The sequence below is a fragment of the Thunnus albacares genome, chromosome 9 (assembly GCF_914725855.1).
Source record: "Thunnus albacares chromosome 9, fThuAlb1.1, whole genome shotgun sequence".
Lineage (NCBI taxonomy): Eukaryota > Metazoa > Chordata > Actinopteri > Scombriformes > Scombridae > Thunnus > Thunnus albacares.
The window spans coordinates 24618627-24636295 of record NC_058114.1 but is presented as its reverse complement, the minus strand read 5'-3'; the positions used below and the strand labels follow the sequence as shown (position 1 = coordinate 24636295).

The 17669-nt window shown below is 42.2% G+C and overlaps 1 protein-coding gene across 1 annotated transcript; it reads right to left on the bottom strand.

The window, feature by feature from the left end:
• Positions 1 to 204: 204 nt before the first annotated feature.
• arhgap45b (Rho GTPase activating protein 45b) lies at positions 205 to 17291 on the bottom strand. The gene is made up of 24 exons (XM_044361485.1): positions 16646 to 17291; positions 15268 to 15496; positions 14467 to 14652; positions 10238 to 10378; positions 9478 to 9562; positions 8209 to 8281; positions 7956 to 8031; positions 7252 to 7383; positions 6863 to 6924; positions 6634 to 6744; positions 6322 to 6402; positions 5999 to 6166; positions 5617 to 5754; positions 5278 to 5474; positions 5070 to 5173; positions 4506 to 4592; positions 4244 to 4345; positions 3959 to 4122; positions 3627 to 3815; positions 3404 to 3541; positions 2492 to 2766; positions 2150 to 2387; positions 1499 to 1601; positions 205 to 1091 (listed from the first exon to the last, which is right to left on the bottom strand). Exons 1-24 carry the CDS (start codon positions 16916 to 16918, stop codon positions 640 to 642), a joined length of 3804 nt encoding a protein of 1267 aa, XP_044217420.1. The 5' UTR covers positions 16919 to 17291; the 3' UTR covers positions 205 to 639.
• Positions 17292 to 17669: the final 378 nt, after the last annotated feature.

The window sequence follows — 17669 nt, the reverse complement described above, 5'->3', positions numbered from 1 at the left end:
TTACCGTCCACAGCTATGAATTGTTCTGTTGTCCCTCCCGCTGTGAGGAAGTGAATACATCATAGCTTTCTTGTCAGTGCTACCAATTACTCATTTGGTTAAATTATATTTTACCCGCTCACCTTTTGATAACCCTACTTCCCCTTTTCTCTTCTGTCACCTGTAAACATCATAAACAACAATAATGAACCAACAAGACTTCGATGACTTTAAAATACAGAATCTTTATTAAAATAGACAGAACATTCATAAGGCAATACAGGCAACATTTAAAAGAAACGGCTGATTTTTTTTTTATTTTTTTAATTTTACTCCTGAAATAAAACCAGCAGCACTTTAATAGAATTTGCAGGCATTCTGATGTGACTTGCTACTCACTAGCCCTCAAGCAAGTAACAAGTAAATACACTTTAAAATACCAAGAGTGCTTAAATCATTTGGGATGACACCTCAAACGACCAGAGTAATTGCGTCAAACAGCAGTAAGCGTGCAGCTGTTCCTCTGACAATTCGATACAGCTGCAACAGATTAAAAACTTAAATTTGCTCTTAATCTACATTTAAAAATAATCCCCTGTTTCAATTTTGCTGTACTGTAAACTGACTCTTGCTGCTCAAGTCATGAGTTTGACAACGATATCAGACAAACTCAGGCTCACTGTCCCTGTTTCTTGTCAGAGGCAACTTCTTCCCACACAGAGGTGCCAGCGGATGCCCCGACAGGCTTAAGATAGGGGAGCAGGGGTAGTTGTTGTTTGACTGGTTCACGTTGAGCTCGGCCAGTGAGGCGCTCAGATCCTGCTCTGTCCCTGTTTCGTCATCTGGGGGCCCGCTGTCTGGCAGCGCGGGCGGCTCCGCTCCTTCTGGGTTTTCTTGGTCCTGATCTGTGTCTTGTTCTGGATCGGTGTGGGTTGCAGAGTGGCTGGACAGGTCCAGGCTGTCCCTGTAGCTCAGCTGGTCGTCGTCCATGCTTACCTCGCTCTCCTGCTTTATCAGAATCTGGGAGTGTGCGGTCCGCTGGCCGCTCTCGTCCAGCTCTGAGTCGGAGTCGGGAAGCTGCTCGCTGGAGCCCAGCGACCCCAGAGAACTACCTGCATGGCGATACATTTCATACATTTCAAACACAGGCCTGTTGATATAATAATTATATATTTAGAAGTGATTCTGCCAACTTTTAAATACAATGAACTTAATGGGAGCTACATGGACATCATGATCTGATTTTTATTTACACAGAACTAAGAAGTTGTAAATTTGAATCTACAACATGGTAAATGGACTGTACTTGTATAGCGCCTTTCTAGTCTTCTGACCACTCAAAGCACTTTTTACACACTAATGACACATCAGGAGCAATTCTGGGTTCAGTATCTTGCTCAAGGACACTTTGACATGCAGACTGGAGGAGCTGGGGGTCAAACCGCCGATCAGCTCTACCTCCGGAGCCACAGCCGCCCCAATAACAATATTATACAATCTAGGCTTCATGAGGACTTACTGCATCCCTCCTCCGTCTTGTCAGAATCTGGTTTGTTCTGCTCCTCTCTGCTTCCATCCTCCTCTCCATCAGGGGAGCTCCCTGTCTTGTCTGCAGTACTACCCTGAAAGAAATGGAAAGACTGTCATTCAACATGAAATCTATCACAGTATTCTTTTATGCTGGTCTTTTATAACTAACGGCATGTTGAACATGCAAGTCAGAAGAGAAGATTATAGGTCATAACTCTGGATGGGGAAATGGATGTACTGACATTTTAACACTTCTGTTTTTTGCCTGTTGACTATTGGAGTGACATAAAGGGGAGCCATCACATAACAGGCCCGGGTCAGTTCAACTGAAAAATGTGCTGCAATGCAAATGAGAAATGAGGAAGTGTAATCTACAGGAAAACAATAGTCAAATTCATTTCTTACTCTAGCTGTCATTGTAGGCAAATCATTTGGGTTTACAAACAGTAATCTACCTCCAATATTTCATATAAACTTCAGCCCATGGTAATTTAAAAAGGCTCAGCAGTCTATTTCAGTATAAAAAAATACTGCAGTTAATAAAGTTACTACCCGCATTATAAAATGTTACACATATTTCCTGGGACAAACGCATAATTAGTGAGACGACCATCCATCCACAGAAGACAGAGGGTGCTACCTGTTGAGTGGAGGTGGAAGAAGAGCGGCTGGTTTTGTGTGACTGTGAGGTTTTAGACTGGAAGATGGATGAGTAGAAGACTATGAGGGCCTCCACAATGCGGGCCTGGTGGGGGTAATCAACCAGAGAGGACAGGGATATTGTGGCCCCGGTTGGACGCGGACGCATCAGGGAGGGTCCAAACACGATACCCAAGTTACTGGGACTCATCTTGTTATCCTCCTCCAGCTCTGCAATCCTGGAAGGAAGGAGGAATATATCATGAGGAGGGTCAGGGATGAATGACAATTCAGCACAGTCTGGTCTCTGCTGTTATTAGATAGAACCGGCATAATTACTGACCTACGAAGGTGGCGAATGATGTAGCGCAGCGTGGCAACGTTAGCCTTGGGCAGCTCGCTCACAAGTTGCCTCAGTTTGTCCACTAGGTTTAGGACATCTGGTTCTGTGTCAGGGCCCCGGTCCACCAGCCCCTTGCTCACTCCTGGGATACTACGGCTCGATTCTGCCTCCTCTCCCTCTGGTGTGTCTCCTTGTGTGTCTCCACTGTGCAGACTCTCTTTGGCCAATCCCATCAGACTGTTGTACATGCGGAATGGCATGATTGGCTCCGGCAGCTGAGGGTGAAGGATACGGGGAAAAAGTATGTTAGAGGGTTTAAAATAAGCATGAACACAAAACATTTAATGTGTGGTGAAGCAAGACTTGCAAGTAACTATAAAACATTTATTTTTTTAATATTGAATTAATTACATTAACAGACTTCATGAACAAATTAAACCAATCAGTAAGAAGTCCAGACGATTGCCAGTGAGAACTCTTGTTCAGATAATATGCAAATAAAAAAAAAAAAAACTTTCAAGTTGATTTACGTATTCAACTGTATGTCTGTTTTAATTGGATTTGTCCTTTGCTGGACTGATTTATGCATTTTACATACATACACATACAAGTTTACTTTTTAAAATTAATCCTTCTTAATTGTGAAATATAAAATAATGAGCTACTTTATGATTATTTGCAACAGTCTTTTGGTCCTCCATGTTTCTGATAGTTAGAGGTTTAATAAAATATTATTTTTAAAAAAACAAGATAAATATATGGATGTTTATGTGCTTTATTACACTAAAACTTTGAACAAGTAGAAGATTACTACTACTACTACTACAACTACTTATACTCTCTCATAAACTGTGATCATGGGCTGCTTAGAATGTGTTAGCGCACGTCTCTGGTTGATGAGGTGATGTGTACCTGTCTGAGGTAAAGCTTGAGGACGTTGCTAATGTCATGTGGCGAACACTGGGACAGTTCGACCAGCTCCTTGCCATTCTCAAAGGCCTGACAGAGCTTCTCCACACGAGTCTTCACCCCGTTCACCCTGTAGATGCCCTGCAAGCAGGAAGCAGACGGTTTAAAATGCCTCTGTGTGTACCTGAAGCAAAGATTCAAACATGCAGCATAAATAAATTCTCACCTTCATCTTGAGTGCCCGTCTCTCTATCTCAAAGATACATTTGGTGATGATGAAGGGGATGCCGTCACTGGCACAGCTTGCTACCGCAGTGAACTCTCTGCCGAACAGCTGCAGGCGGCCCTGCAGCTTCTTGTGGCCACACTGGATGGCCAGAGTCTCCAGACAACGCTTGTGGCACGCCAAGAAACACTGAAGACAGAGAAGAAGGTGTTGACCAGATGGACCTCATCTAATCATCAATGAGACGCTTCAAAAGCTGCACATTTCTATCTTTAAATACATTCCGGGATGTGAATCACTCTCGAAAGGTTGAGACATGATGAAGAGCTCACCTCCTCACACTCGGCTCCCTGGAAGTAAACGTAGCTGTCACACTCCCTGCACTTCGCAGGGGTGCGTAGCTTCCTCAACCGGTGGGTCTGGGCAGCTTTAGACAAGCCGATGTTACGGAAAGGCCTGGTGGAAGCCACCCCATCAGGATCCATGCCGTTCATATCTGAAGAGAATGACCGTCATCATACACACTCCAGAAAACTCACACAAAACCCACATCCTGCAATGTGAAGACTGATAATGCATTTTCACACATGATATTAAGGACAATCTGTAAATCTTACTTGGACTTTCAAATGAGGCAACATTCCCGTCTTTCTCATCTGCATCCTCATTGGACGACATTGTTCCAGTGGATGACGTCCGAGCCATTTTACTGATGTCACCTAGAATAAATAAATACAGTTTAAATATGTTACTATGTGTGCTTTTAAGAACATGAGCTGAGGAAAAGGTGACACAATTCTCATTTATTGTTATTTATAAATGAGATATTCTGGTGTTTGTTACTGTGAATCTGTACAACAGCACTGAGCTGTAGCTTACTTGTGCTGGCAGTGGGAGACTCCAGGCCTCCCTCTCCTCCAATACTGTCATCGCTCACTATTGAATCCCAGGACTTATGGCCCTTCCCTGCGGATAACAAAAGAAGTATATGGGAATAGTGAGTATAAAACATAGTGGGTTTGCTCAGCTAAATACAATCCTCACTGATATTTTCTATTTCATTTTGCCACTTGTAAAACTATCTATGCATTCATGTTCCTTTGTTGAGCACTTTTTAAACTGTCCTTACTCCTCATGCATGGTATCTTTTTTTCAGCTCAAAAAAATGTTTTAATGGTCTACATGAAATACTGTGTGTGAAAGCCCCACATCAGCACTTTCATCTGGTTTTCTCAGTTTATCTCTACATGATATATAAAGTTATTTTACCTTAGATACAAACATGCTTAGTGTTTTCACTGCTGTTCAAACTGCTGTTTAAAATCTGCACTGAAATGAACAAATGAACTACAGGAAAAGCTCAGCAACAGACTGGATGTCTGATAATCGTTTTGACAAAACCACAGTGTAGTAACATCTGCAGTAGCGTTAGACGTCTCTTACTCTTGTGGTGCGTCTCTGCTGCTGTATCCACACTGACAGTGGGGCTGTCTGTGCTGCTCGTCTGCTCTGTGTTGAAACTGTCGTTCCTTGGTCTGTGGCCATGGCTGGAGGATGAAATATATCTTTATTTGAATTATTACGATTTCAATTGGAAACCTATTCAGAAAACGTGTAATTCAGGATTACAGCTGTCAATTGTTGCTCTTACTGTGACGATGTGCTGGAGGGGGAGTAGGCCTCAAATGTGTATTGGACCATCGGTTGCTCTGGTAGCTGCAGGTCTCGCACGTGGGCGGCGTACTGCTGGCCCGGGTCGTACAGCTTACTGCTCTCACACAGAGTCTGGTAATGGACGGGAAGGGCTACTGTCTGCATGTGCATGAGCTGGTAGTAGGAGATGGTCGCCTGGCGGAGGAGCAAGAAAAAAATTTCCAGCTTCCATCACTGCTCAAAAACTTTAGAGTATAAGTCGAGAGAAGGTAAAAAGTTAAGAATATGCTGTCGTAGCGATGAGGGTGTGTGTGTGTGTGTGTGTGTTTGTTCTGACCGAGCGGAGGGTCTGGTCGCTCTGCTTGATGACGTCCTGCAGCTGTCTCAGCACTGTGACCTTTGTGTGCTCCAGCTCATGCAGCTGAGTGGTGGCATCTGCTATACAGGTCTTGTAGGTGGCCTCCGCCTCGTCTGCCTACACAAAGACACACATTGCAATTTTTTAATTTTCAGTTTACTTCGTGTGTTTTGTTTTCTTGTTTAGAGGGAGACATCTTTCACCTTAATACACTGATTAAAAAAAAAAAAAAAAAGTTTCAATCATCATTTCAATTTCACATAATCATACACTGCTGAAGAACTACATATACTTCCTAGATGATGTAGCTGTGAAACAACAGTCACGGATATAAAATCAAGTCGTAGGTAGTGATAAGAACCTTGTTGCGAGCCTCTTCCTCTAATCGTTTCTTCTTCTCCACAGACTTGGCTGTGGATCCTCCTCCCTCCTCCTCTGCTCTGCTGGCTGCTGTTTTGGCCTTGTCGTACTCCTCGCAGCGGGTCATGTAGATTTGTTTGGCCTTCCGAAGGTTTGCCTCACACTCCATCTAAAGACAGACGCACACACACACACACACACACAAAATAAAGCAAATAAAGTTAGGTCTTAGGTCATTTCTTATTATTACTAGAGAGTCAGACAAACATAACAGTGTAAACACATAGCGCAACGTGCACACGTACACAGAAGAACGGATCGTACCAGTTTTCTCCTAGCTCGGATCCAGTGTTCCTTGATTTCCTTCCGTTTCTTTTCATGCTCCTGTTTACGCTGCATTAGAGGCTGCAGGAACAAGTAAACATACAGACAGATATGAGACATGAGGGGTGCAGGGGCAGTCCTGATTGGAAGAGATGTCACATTATGGAAAGTGTGTTGAGTTCAAATGTTGTGGGTGCATTTCAAGTAAGAGCAGCACAGCAAAACGGTGCATGGGGGTTCAGGTACCACATACTGATGCAATAAAACACTCCAGTATCACCAGCAGCGGTAGGTAATGAGTGACTTCAGTACCTGGATGAAGGTCTGGCTGTGCAGGGTGGTGGTGGCCTGCTGCAGACCCACACTCTGCTCCTGGTCCTGCTCCAGAGCCAGAGAGTAGATGGAGAAGAGGGGCATATGGGGCTGGAGGGAGCAAATGATAATGATTGATAATCGATGACAGAGGGATTAAATGTCATATTGCTTTTTTAAAAAAAAATTTTGTAATAGTATCTTTAGAGGTGAAATAAATGAGGTTTACATGTGTTATGCTGTGTTTGCAGGACTGGTATAATCTCTGGAGGCCTTTGGAGAACTCCATCTCTGGTAAAAACAGAACAGAATCAAATGTCACGGGTAGTTCAACCACTTGCTAATCATTCACTCTATTCATTATCAATTCATGATTAATTATTTATAAAATCTAAATAATTACAAATACTAATCACAAGCTGCAAAGAAACAAACCTGTATCTTAAAGTGTGTTATTTTCTTCTAACCGACAGTTAAATAACCCAAACCTATCATATTTACAATGATATAAAACTGTTTAGCGAGCAATATTCTTTTTTACAGGATAAATATCGTCACAAATTTATTTTCTTTCAAATGACCAATCGAATAATCCACAAATTGTCTCAGCGCTCCCACCCAGTGAGGTTCGCTTTTCCACGTAGCTTATCAGGTCCTTTGTGTACTTGGAAATGGTTTTGGCATAAAGCAGAGCAGAGTCCACCCCTCCTTCGCTGCGCTGGAGGATCACGTCCACTTCCTCAGCTTTGGCTGTGCGTCAAATAAACAAACATGGGTCACTGCACAACTCATCACTATGACAACAAACACTTTTTTGGCTGATTATGACTTGTAGGAGGCGAGAGTTTGCAGCTAGGGTGTGAAGATTCAGAGTTAAAGCGACTGTCTCCAACTTATTTTGAGCTCACTTATAAACTTATTTCTTTGATTTTCTGTAATGAAATAAACTTTCCGCGGGTTCTCCTGTTGGATTTATCTGTTCAGTTTATGAAGGATATGGCTGTCAAATCCATCAGCTGTCAATCTTGCTGTTTAACACATTAGTGTTAAAGTAGTATTTACATCTGTGGGGGGAGACTTGCCATCCAGTGTGTGAAGCAACAAAGGTAAAAGCTTTCATGATCTTATAAAAAAGGTTTGGTCACTACAATCTAGATGACTGAGGGCACAAACTTACAGATGTTCATATGAAAATATCAAAGATTAATCATGAGAAGTAGCGTTTTTATAAAAATGTGTAAAAAGGGAGAAAAAGTGAGAAGCAGCAGGTGTCACAAATGGCACCTAAGAGTTAATAAGAGGGAGAGTGAGTCACTGCCTACCCATGTCCTGCATGTCGCTCCTGAAGTGGCTGCCGTCTCCTCCCTGGCCCGTCGCAGCGTACAAGTTCTCCATCGACTACAAAGCACAAAGATGATTCATTACTGACGAGCACAGATCTAGGCTCGTCATCAATTGAGGGAGTTTTTTATTTCCACTCAGAGGAAAGATGGGAATTGAAGAGATATTTAATCACTGTGTATGAATCCTACAGTTTTTGAAATGTACAAATGGGATGACAGTGGTGGCACTCACCCTGCTCTTCTCAGTGGGCAGCAGGGAGAGCAGCGTGCTGCTGTCCACCTCTCCCATCAGCAGTTCAGACACACTGATAGGAAACACAATAGACACAGCTTGACATCAGCAACTTTGGCAAAAGCACAAATATACTGGACATGTAATATGGGTTGTGATGAGAGATCATGGTGAGAAGAATGCACGTCTTCTCAGCGATAAGCATGTGTTTGTGAAAATTGACCGACAGGGGACGCATTGAGCAGATTTTCAAAAACGAAAGAGAAAAAGAGGAAGAAGCCATTGTAGGAAATCTCAACAGGTACAGAGACAGGAAATGACAGTTTGATCTGAGTTACTTGTGTCTATCAGAACTCTCTTTTTCTCTGTCCTCAAAATTACTTTTTAATTATTTTTTTCTAAAACCCTTGTGCCAGCTCTCATTTTCATGTGGTTGACTTGTGGAAGTGGAATCTCCATCTTGGTGTGTTTTCTGTTAACAGAAAGGGGTCAAGCAGAGGAAGAGCAGAGAAGAGAATGAGGAAACAGACTCGTCAGGCAGATTTCAACTGTCTCTGCCAGCTCACTTCCTCCTAAAGCTCTGACATGTCTAAACCCGTAACAGGCCCGTATCACAAGCATGTGATACTGCAAATATACAAGAATACTGACAAATTTGTCTTCTCAATGTTGACTTTTGTTGTCATTATTTTTTTTTAAAGATGGATAAATTCAGTTAAAAATTATTCATCTTAGAAAAACAGATTTCATAGTTGTTACATTTAATAATTTATTTGGTCTCCATTGCTTTTTTTTAAGCATCTCAATGTCCAAATAAAGAAAATGTTCTCGATGATTTATCCTCTCCCTGTTGTCAATCTGTTCATTTAGCACCCAGGTAGTGAACAACTTTTTCAAGATTTGGTTTTGTGTCATACGGTAGAAAGAAAACCACTTCCTGTTTTCAGCTCTGCCTCATGCAAATGTGTCACCATCGCTGCACTTCTCTCTCCAATTCCCAACAACGGATTACTTTGTACGCATTAACACACACATACAAACGTGCGTAATACTTGCGTCTTCTGGCTGTAAAATGAGTAATGCCTGTTCAGACACTGATATGGATCAACTGACACATCACTGACATTCTCATACAGTCATTGGAGCGAGGACAATAACCGTCTATAGGTACAAGCAAGATCAAATAGCAGTGGATTATTATAGGTTTAAAAAGGTTATAATTTGATGATCATACCTATTGTAAAAAAAAAAGGTGTAGCAGATACTCACTTGCTGCTAAAAGCAACTGCAATGGTTTCTATTGCCTTCTCAAACTCCTTTTTGTCTGCCTCGTTACTGGCCTCGTAGTGGAAACCTGAAAAAAAAAAAAAATCACAGCCAGGCATGTGTTCAGGTTTCAGGTGTGGTTTGATTAACAGTGGTGACCAACTGCCAGACGTACAGTACCAGTCACATGTTTGAACACACCATCCTGTTCACTTGAATGAGAAAAGTTGTCCAAATTTTTGACTGGTACTGTATATGTTGACTGAGGATGATGGATGAAATTTATGTTTGTGAATCAACAGCTTTATTTTCCTGTCTGGCCGTTTATAAGACCCGTCCCTCTTGGGATTATTCAGACACATTAATCAACCAAACAACAACAACAACAACATCTACAGGTGCATCTGTTTGTCAGCTTTGTATTTAAGATTCAGGTCATAAATAAATAGTCTGTAATCCATGTAACATAAAGCATGACTTAATCAGTTTTATTTCTACTTCTATTCCATGAATTAGAAATATATTCAGAAAATATATTTAAATTAGGTTAAATTATGTTTACAGCATATGTATAAAACTAGATTTTATGAATTTATTAAATTATAGAATATTAAATCTTATTTCATCAGCATTTCCCCAAGTGAATTATGAATAAACAAGTAAAATAAAAAAACATATTCTTCTTTTCGTACATCCTTCTCTCTGCATGTGTTTTCCATACATTGTGTTTATGGCTGAGGGCGTCTCTGTACAACTGACTGACCTTTGACTTTGGATATGAGTTTGCCAGCTGCAGTGAGGATCTCCACGGTGTTGAGCAGAGGGTAGGTGTTAATAACCTGGCGCAGCACACGCAGCACCTCTCCCAAACACTCATGGGCCACGGGCCGTTGACTCTCCTTCCCTGGAAGAGTGGGAGGGAGGGAACGGGAGATGGGTGAGACGAGCAGGAAACCAGAAGAGACAGAACAGGCTGAGTAGGACTGGTTTTGGATGTTTGGTTCAATCAATCACAAGTATTTAGTTGCCTTTATTTTTTTTGTGTCATGTTATCATTGCATGATAAGACAGTTGCAAACAGGGACCATTGTGAAATTGCTCTTCTGTTGTGCCTTCAAGGCTCTCACATCTGAGATTCTTTTTCCCCTACTCATATTTCAAGATTCAAGATTTAGTTTGTCATTTTCTTGTGTATTTGCATACACAAAAAAACCCCCCAAAAACCACCCCTCCCAAAAAATGTGGAAATGCTGTTCCTCCCAGCCCACAGCAGTGCAACAACAACAGAAAGGATAAAGAAAGTACATGTCTCAGTTCGATGTAGAAAGCTCTTGCATGTAAACCAGTGACCAGCACTGATAGGGGAGTTATACAATCCTTGATCAGATGTCCAGAGTGTCCATGAGTGCAACAAGGAAGAGTTTGAAATGGTCCCTACTAAAAAAAATGCATTACAACTGGATGGTAATGTTGGACAAAAAATAAAGTACATCAAGTGTTCACTGCGGTGAATTTTGCATCTCCGTTTTAAAAGGGGCAAGTTCAGTTTCCTGGTCATGAGAGGTACCACTCAGCCTGTCAAAACGGTTGTATAATGTCTTCTGTGGCTGTGGAGGGAGATTTCTAAGCCTTACCCAAAAAATAGATCTGAGTTTCTGCTTGAGACTTTAAATTTATAACAGAAAGCCTATGATACAAACAACTGAGCATTAATAAGGAGAATCTAAAAGAATCTTAAAGAATCTATCAAGTTGCATTTTGGGAAACACAGAATCCAGGGTTGCTGGAGTTTGACCCCCCAAAGAGACTAAAAGTCAGCATCAGAGTCTCTGCTGCTTTGTCTTTGAACATCCCAACTTTATTGAGGTGAAGTACTAAATTAGTAGAGTACCCCCTTTAAAGGACAGGTTCACAATTTTCACACCTGTCTTCAAACAATAGTCAGATGTCCAAATGAATATTGAAAAAAGGTGTTGCTCACTGTAATCATTCCTCCCGTTCATACTGATTATTAGAAGATCCCTCCAAATGCACTTATAATGTAAGTGATTGGGGACAAAATCCACAGTCCTTGTTTTTTGAAAAAATGTATTTAAAAAAAAATATCTTAAGGTAATATGAGGCTTCAGCTGACCAAATTAGTCAAATACAGTGGATATCTTCCACAGTTACTGTCTTTTTAGTATAAAATTCGCTCTTTGTGTTTCCTCAGACGATGTTTCTCTGTTGAAATGTGGTAACAGACCGTAACAAAAGAGGGAATTTGGCACTAAAAAGACTAACTTTCAAAAGATATCCACTTGATTTGACTAATTTGGTGGCTGAAGCCTCATATTAGCTTCAGATAAACTTTTAAATTCATCCCCTCCCCCCCATATCACTTACATTGTAGGTGCATTATGAAGGGATCTCATAATGGTCAGTATGATCAGGAGGAATGATTACAGCAAGAAAATCCTATTTCAATGTTCATTCGGCCACCTGACTATCGTTTTAGGGCATGAAAAACTGTGAACCCATCCTCTAAGTCTCTGCAAGTCAATGTTTGTCCAGTGCTGCGGTATGGAAGGTGTGAACGTCAGCCCGAAAGAATCGTGGTACATTTGTAAAAATGTTCATCAGTAATGTGAAAATCAGAGAGTTAATGGTCAACAATCTGCAGTACGCTCCTTTAAGTTGGTGCGCAGTGGAGAGGAGCGGCAGAGAAACAGTGTCTGAGTGCAGACAGCGATAACGAGCAAATAAGTCTGAGTGTCAGACAGGTCGAGTCGAGCGCCGTGCCAGCTTCTCTGCTTTGATGTAACTGGTGACACATCTGCAGTCTCATTTCCTCCTCATACACACACACACACACACACACACACACTGGTTTTGTTAACTTTTTTCTGCAACCTCATAATCCTCCGTATGGCCTTCTGCTAATTGAGCCAGCTCGCTCCCAGAGAAGGCCAGAGGGCAGCTGATCCTCCATCCTTCCACTGTCTGTCAGAAAATGTGTGTCAGAGTGTCTGTGCAGCAGTAGCACAGTAAGAACAGAGTGACCTGAACATTGTGCCAGAGAGGATGTGGTCTTTTCTATTGTTTTGCAAGATTAGAAACTAATTCTGGTACTCTACCACATCTGCTTTCTGCAGCTCATGAAAGGAAATCACCTTAATTTTACAAAAAAACATTTAGGAGGTAAAATGTTTAAGAAATTAAGTGGAACCTAACGGTCCCTGGATGGCAGTGGGCAGGAGACGTGGCTAAAACTCTTGATTGTGCTGCTGATTAAGAGGAGGGGTGGCGGCGCGTCACCGTGATGCAGCCAGCCTATCAGAGGAGGAAGTGTAGACGAGGCCTTTCTGTCAGAGGCTATCCATCATGGCTTCCTGTTTAGAAAGCTCACTCTGGGTGGAGAACGTGACAGAACAGAGTCAGATAACAGAAGGCAGAAAGACACGTAAACAGCTCTTTCTGTCTCTTCTTTTCACCACGTATCTCTGCTTGAAAAAAGAAACCTGAGAAAACAACCTGATGCGAGAGCTTTACGACTTGAAACTCAAAACTAAAGCGCCTGTTCTTTTTAGGTCAAACGTGTGTAGCAGGTGGCGTTATGTCTGAACAAGTGGTATCTAGTCCACAAGGAAAGTTTAGGTGTTTTTCCATTTTAAGCGTTGCTGCCTTGCGCAGGAGGAAGAATGTGTATAAGAGGCTGCAGTAAACAAGAAGCTGGCTTCCTGCTGGAGACAAGAGTGCGGTCGACACTGTGGGCGCAGCGGAAACGCAGCCTTTCATTTGGAGAGAGGAAGCTTAGAGCCACTTGTAAACTGCTGGTGCAGGGTGGCTCCGCCCTTCTATACCACGAACCCCTCCTCCCCCCCCCCAAACGCAACGCACATGTGTTGACATAGACTTCCAGCAATACACCATCTGATCTAATTAGTCGCAATTCAGTGGTTAATAACACCTGCGTAAGAGATATTCTCAATTTCTTTCTTTCATTTTCACTAACACTGCAAAAAAAATAAACAATAATAAACAGGATTTTTTTTCAAGCCTCATTTAAAATTACATTATTAAAATAGATTATTAAAAATTAATTTTAGAAAATAGGCATGGATGACAGTTGATAATAAAAACACTTCAGTTTACTACCAACATTAGTAATATTTTCCACCAGGGGAAAATATTACTAACTTCAAAAAAGTTCATCTTGAGCTGATAATAAAAAATACTGTTTTTTATATATTAGAAATCAATTTAAGTCATTACTGCAATGTCCAGTTGAAGTTTATCTTGGTGTGGTTTATTTATTACATTTTTCTTATTTCACTTTTAGCCTGAGACTACCTCTGATAATGCTGCAGTTCAGCTCTAAACTCATGTGGTTTCATCCATTTGTAGTATTGTGAAATAAATTAATGCATAATAATTGTGAAAAAGTGATTTTTTTCCTCCAGACTATACTTGTACCATCAAAATCTATAAACCCTAGTGGGCGAACAGGACTGATGTAGGAGTGACAGAAGCCTCCTGTGGATTCTTTGTCCTCTTTGTGTCAAAATGGAGAAGAGAGAAGTCAAACACTATTGTTCTGTCTGCAGGATAACTTGTTCCCATAATTTAGGAGTTCACATGTACATACAACAATGACACCAATCAGAAACAATGACACACTGTCACCAGGCATCATCGCTCAACAGTGTTTTATGTTGTGAAAACAGGCATTATTCATGTCTTCAGCTCTGTGATCACAGCGCAGCAAAAGGAGGATCAGGACTCATTCTCAGAGCGTTTGTTCCAAACCCAGATCCACCCACAATGCATTTCCTTTCACAAGTTTCTCTGACTTGTCATTTGGCAAAAATGGACCCATCTCTCAAGACAGACAGGAGCCCGACTCATTCAGAAATATCTGTGCCTGCGTCTCACCCCTCTGTGAACTGTGCCTGGCTGGTGGAAGTTTGTGGACAAAAAAAAAAAAAAACTTAAATCGTTCACAGTTCTTACCTTCAGTCAGCACGACATCCTTCAGTTTCTCCACGGCCTCAGCGAAGCGCGCCACGTCCCTCAGCAGGGCTGGGATATCCTCAACCTCAATGGCCGTGCTCTCAGGACCATCGGACGGAGGGGTCGGGGTCAAGGCTCCTTTCCCCTGGCCTTTAGTGAACACCCACGACTGGAGAGGGGGGAACCCTGAGGAGACACGACGGAGCACAATGACTCAAGCGTTTAACGTCCAGTGTAACGCTGAAACCACAAACAGAAAACTCATCGACTATGATTTTGATATTTGATTGTTTAAGCTATTTATCAAGAAAAAAATAACAAACATTCTCTAGTTTCAGCTTCTGAAATATGAGAATTTGCTGCCTTATCCTCTGGTAAACTGCCATTTCATCATTTTCTCCACAATAAATTGAAAAAATTGGTTGCAATGCTAATCTTGATTGCCTATTGATAGGAAAAACAGTCCTTGGAACACTACTTTACCATAGCTGACTCTTTAAATTGTATTGAAGTTTCAAAATTAATCTTTGCACACTTTATTTATAATCCTCAAGTGGCTTTTTGAATTTAAAAAAAAAAAAAATCAGTTGCCTGTTGGTAAATTTCCAGTAGACAAAAGGTATTTTGAACATTTGACACCTTGAGATGTCTCTCTCTACAGATTGGCTTTGTGTTTCCGTTTCGGCGCAGGTGTGAACGTGTTGCCTGCACGTGTACAGCGGAGAGGTATCAGACTGTATCTGAGTATATTTCACTATATAAACAATGTGACCATTAGGTGCTGGTGTTTTTGAGCCGGACCTGCAGCGCTGGCGTGTCTGCTCAGGCTGGTGGGTCTCTTCAGGGTGGACATGGGAGACGGACAGCCCACCCCTTGCATCGCTGCCATCTTACTCTGCTGGGCGCTCGGGGTGCCCGGGCAGGATGGGGAGGGGTCTGACGTTGGGGTAAGCATTGAAGAGGAGGAGGGCGAAGAGGAGAGGGCGGCATCACCAGCATCTTTCCGGGGCTGCTCCTGGAGAATGGACAGCTGGGGGAGGACAGGAAGATAAGAGCAAAAAAGGTCACGCGATTTAAGGTATCCGCCTCCACCTGAATGGCATGAGGGCGCAAACATGACCAACGTAAATGCAAGCTAAGCTGTTGTTGGTAAACACACATATGAAGACTTTCGCAAGATCCTGTGCCGCGTTGTGCAACACTTCCTCACTCCAAGCGGCTGACGGGTGTGGCAAACTGAGCACGGCGCAGAAACACAGAAATGTCATTTACTGTTTGGACTATGAATAGTGATATTTGCAGGAGTGGAAACGACCTTCTCATGTGTCTACAAAACAGACATAAAAGCTCATGAAGATGTTTGCTTTGCCCGGTTAATCTCACTCATCTCACACTTATAAAGTTAGATTATAGTCCATGTAGGCCTGAAATATGAGGCAAAGCAAAGGATTATTTGTCACTATGACAAATAATGCAAATATCTTTTCACTGGTTGAAGAATTTCACATTTCTACAACAAGGTTTCACAACAAAGCATCCCTGCGTATTTGCCATCAGTTGTAGACAGATAAGATCTCATTTGTATATGCTCACACGTACCTGCTTAAGCCATACATTGTGCTTGTTAGGCAGTATGTCCAGTATGTCCTTGCCTTTAGACTCGGCTTTCTTAACTCTCTGACTCGTAGAGTAAGGGTTGTAGCTATTTTTGCCACCACGTTTCAGCATGCTCCTTCCCTCTAAAGCTTTGTCCCCATTCTACTAGTCAAGTTTTGAAACTGATCGGGCAAGAGCTTTCACACGCATACACTCACACACACACACGCGTTGTAGCCTGCCTCTCTTGGTGTTAAAAAACCCCACACAAGATACTTCCTATGTGCCAGAAATGAGCCAGATACACACACAGTTAGTTTTAATTATTTAGCTGTGTGGCATTATAATGGCACAAATAGTTTCACACTATTCAGTTTCTCACCCTCATCACACCAGCTCAGATCTTTCAGATTTAAACAAAACTTGATTTAACAGTATTCAAACTCACACACAAGCACGCGCGCGCACACACACACACACACTGTCACTCCTGGTACTGAGCTCTGTCTGCAGCCGGTCCCCTCCAGCTGAAGGTCATCTGACACTACACACACACACAAACCAGAAGTGATGCGCTACTCACAGACTGGGCGCCGCTCTGCGGACCAGGGCTTCCTGCTCGGCTCTTCTTCGAGATGGATGGCGTCTTGATGAGTTCCCGTTTCTTCCTGAACATCTTCAGGGTGCCTTTTCCGTCCATCCCGACCTCTTTAAGTTTCACGTACAGCCCCCCCACCCACCCCCCTACTCGCCACTTGGGTGCTCTGCAGCTCGCGCTCAGCGGGACGTCGGTGCCATCCAGGCCAACCTTAAGCCACGATAATTGTCTGTCTGTCTTCCTCCTGCTGTCGCACATTGAGCCGCGCAGGCTCACTGACAGAGAGACAGACAGCTCACCGCAAACTGTGCGCTGTATCCGCTCTGCGCGCGCGCGGATACGCGTTTGTTTCCTCAAGGGGGGGAGGAGAGACACGCGGGAGCAATACTACTTTCTGACAAAGTTTATGGAAGATTGCATCCGTTTAAACTGGACTGAAGAAACTGTTTTATTGAACTCAAACTTCCTCGTTCAAACAAAACAGACTTGAAATGAGAAATGTCTGCGACAAAACCTAACAGACACAAACAACTCGCCTTGTTCAAATTGACAGCAATCAATTCATCTTAACACACGTGTGTTTCCGTGATGTGACCTCCAGCTTTTCATGGTAACCTTCCGCCTGCCTGTGCACCTGCTCCACACAGTAAACTACAATCCTGAGGGGCTCATGCAGCCCAAAACTCTGAAATTGAGTTATACTGACTTCTATTTTATAAGTCAAGTGAAAAAAAAAAGACCTATCAATCAAAGTCATATCAGTGGATAATCAGGACACCAAACCTCGCGCTTGCGCAGGTCTCTCGAGTTTATTTTATCTGTCATTTATGAAAGCAAAGAAATACCCTCAAGATGTGAATCTCTACTAGCTGAAAACATCATGGTGAAATATATACTTCTTGTTAAAATGGATTTACAAATGTTTTTATTTATTTCTGAGGTTTGAATTCCCCTCATTGAAATCACTAGTAAATAATTAGTTTAATAATTAGTTGTGCAATGTCAAAGA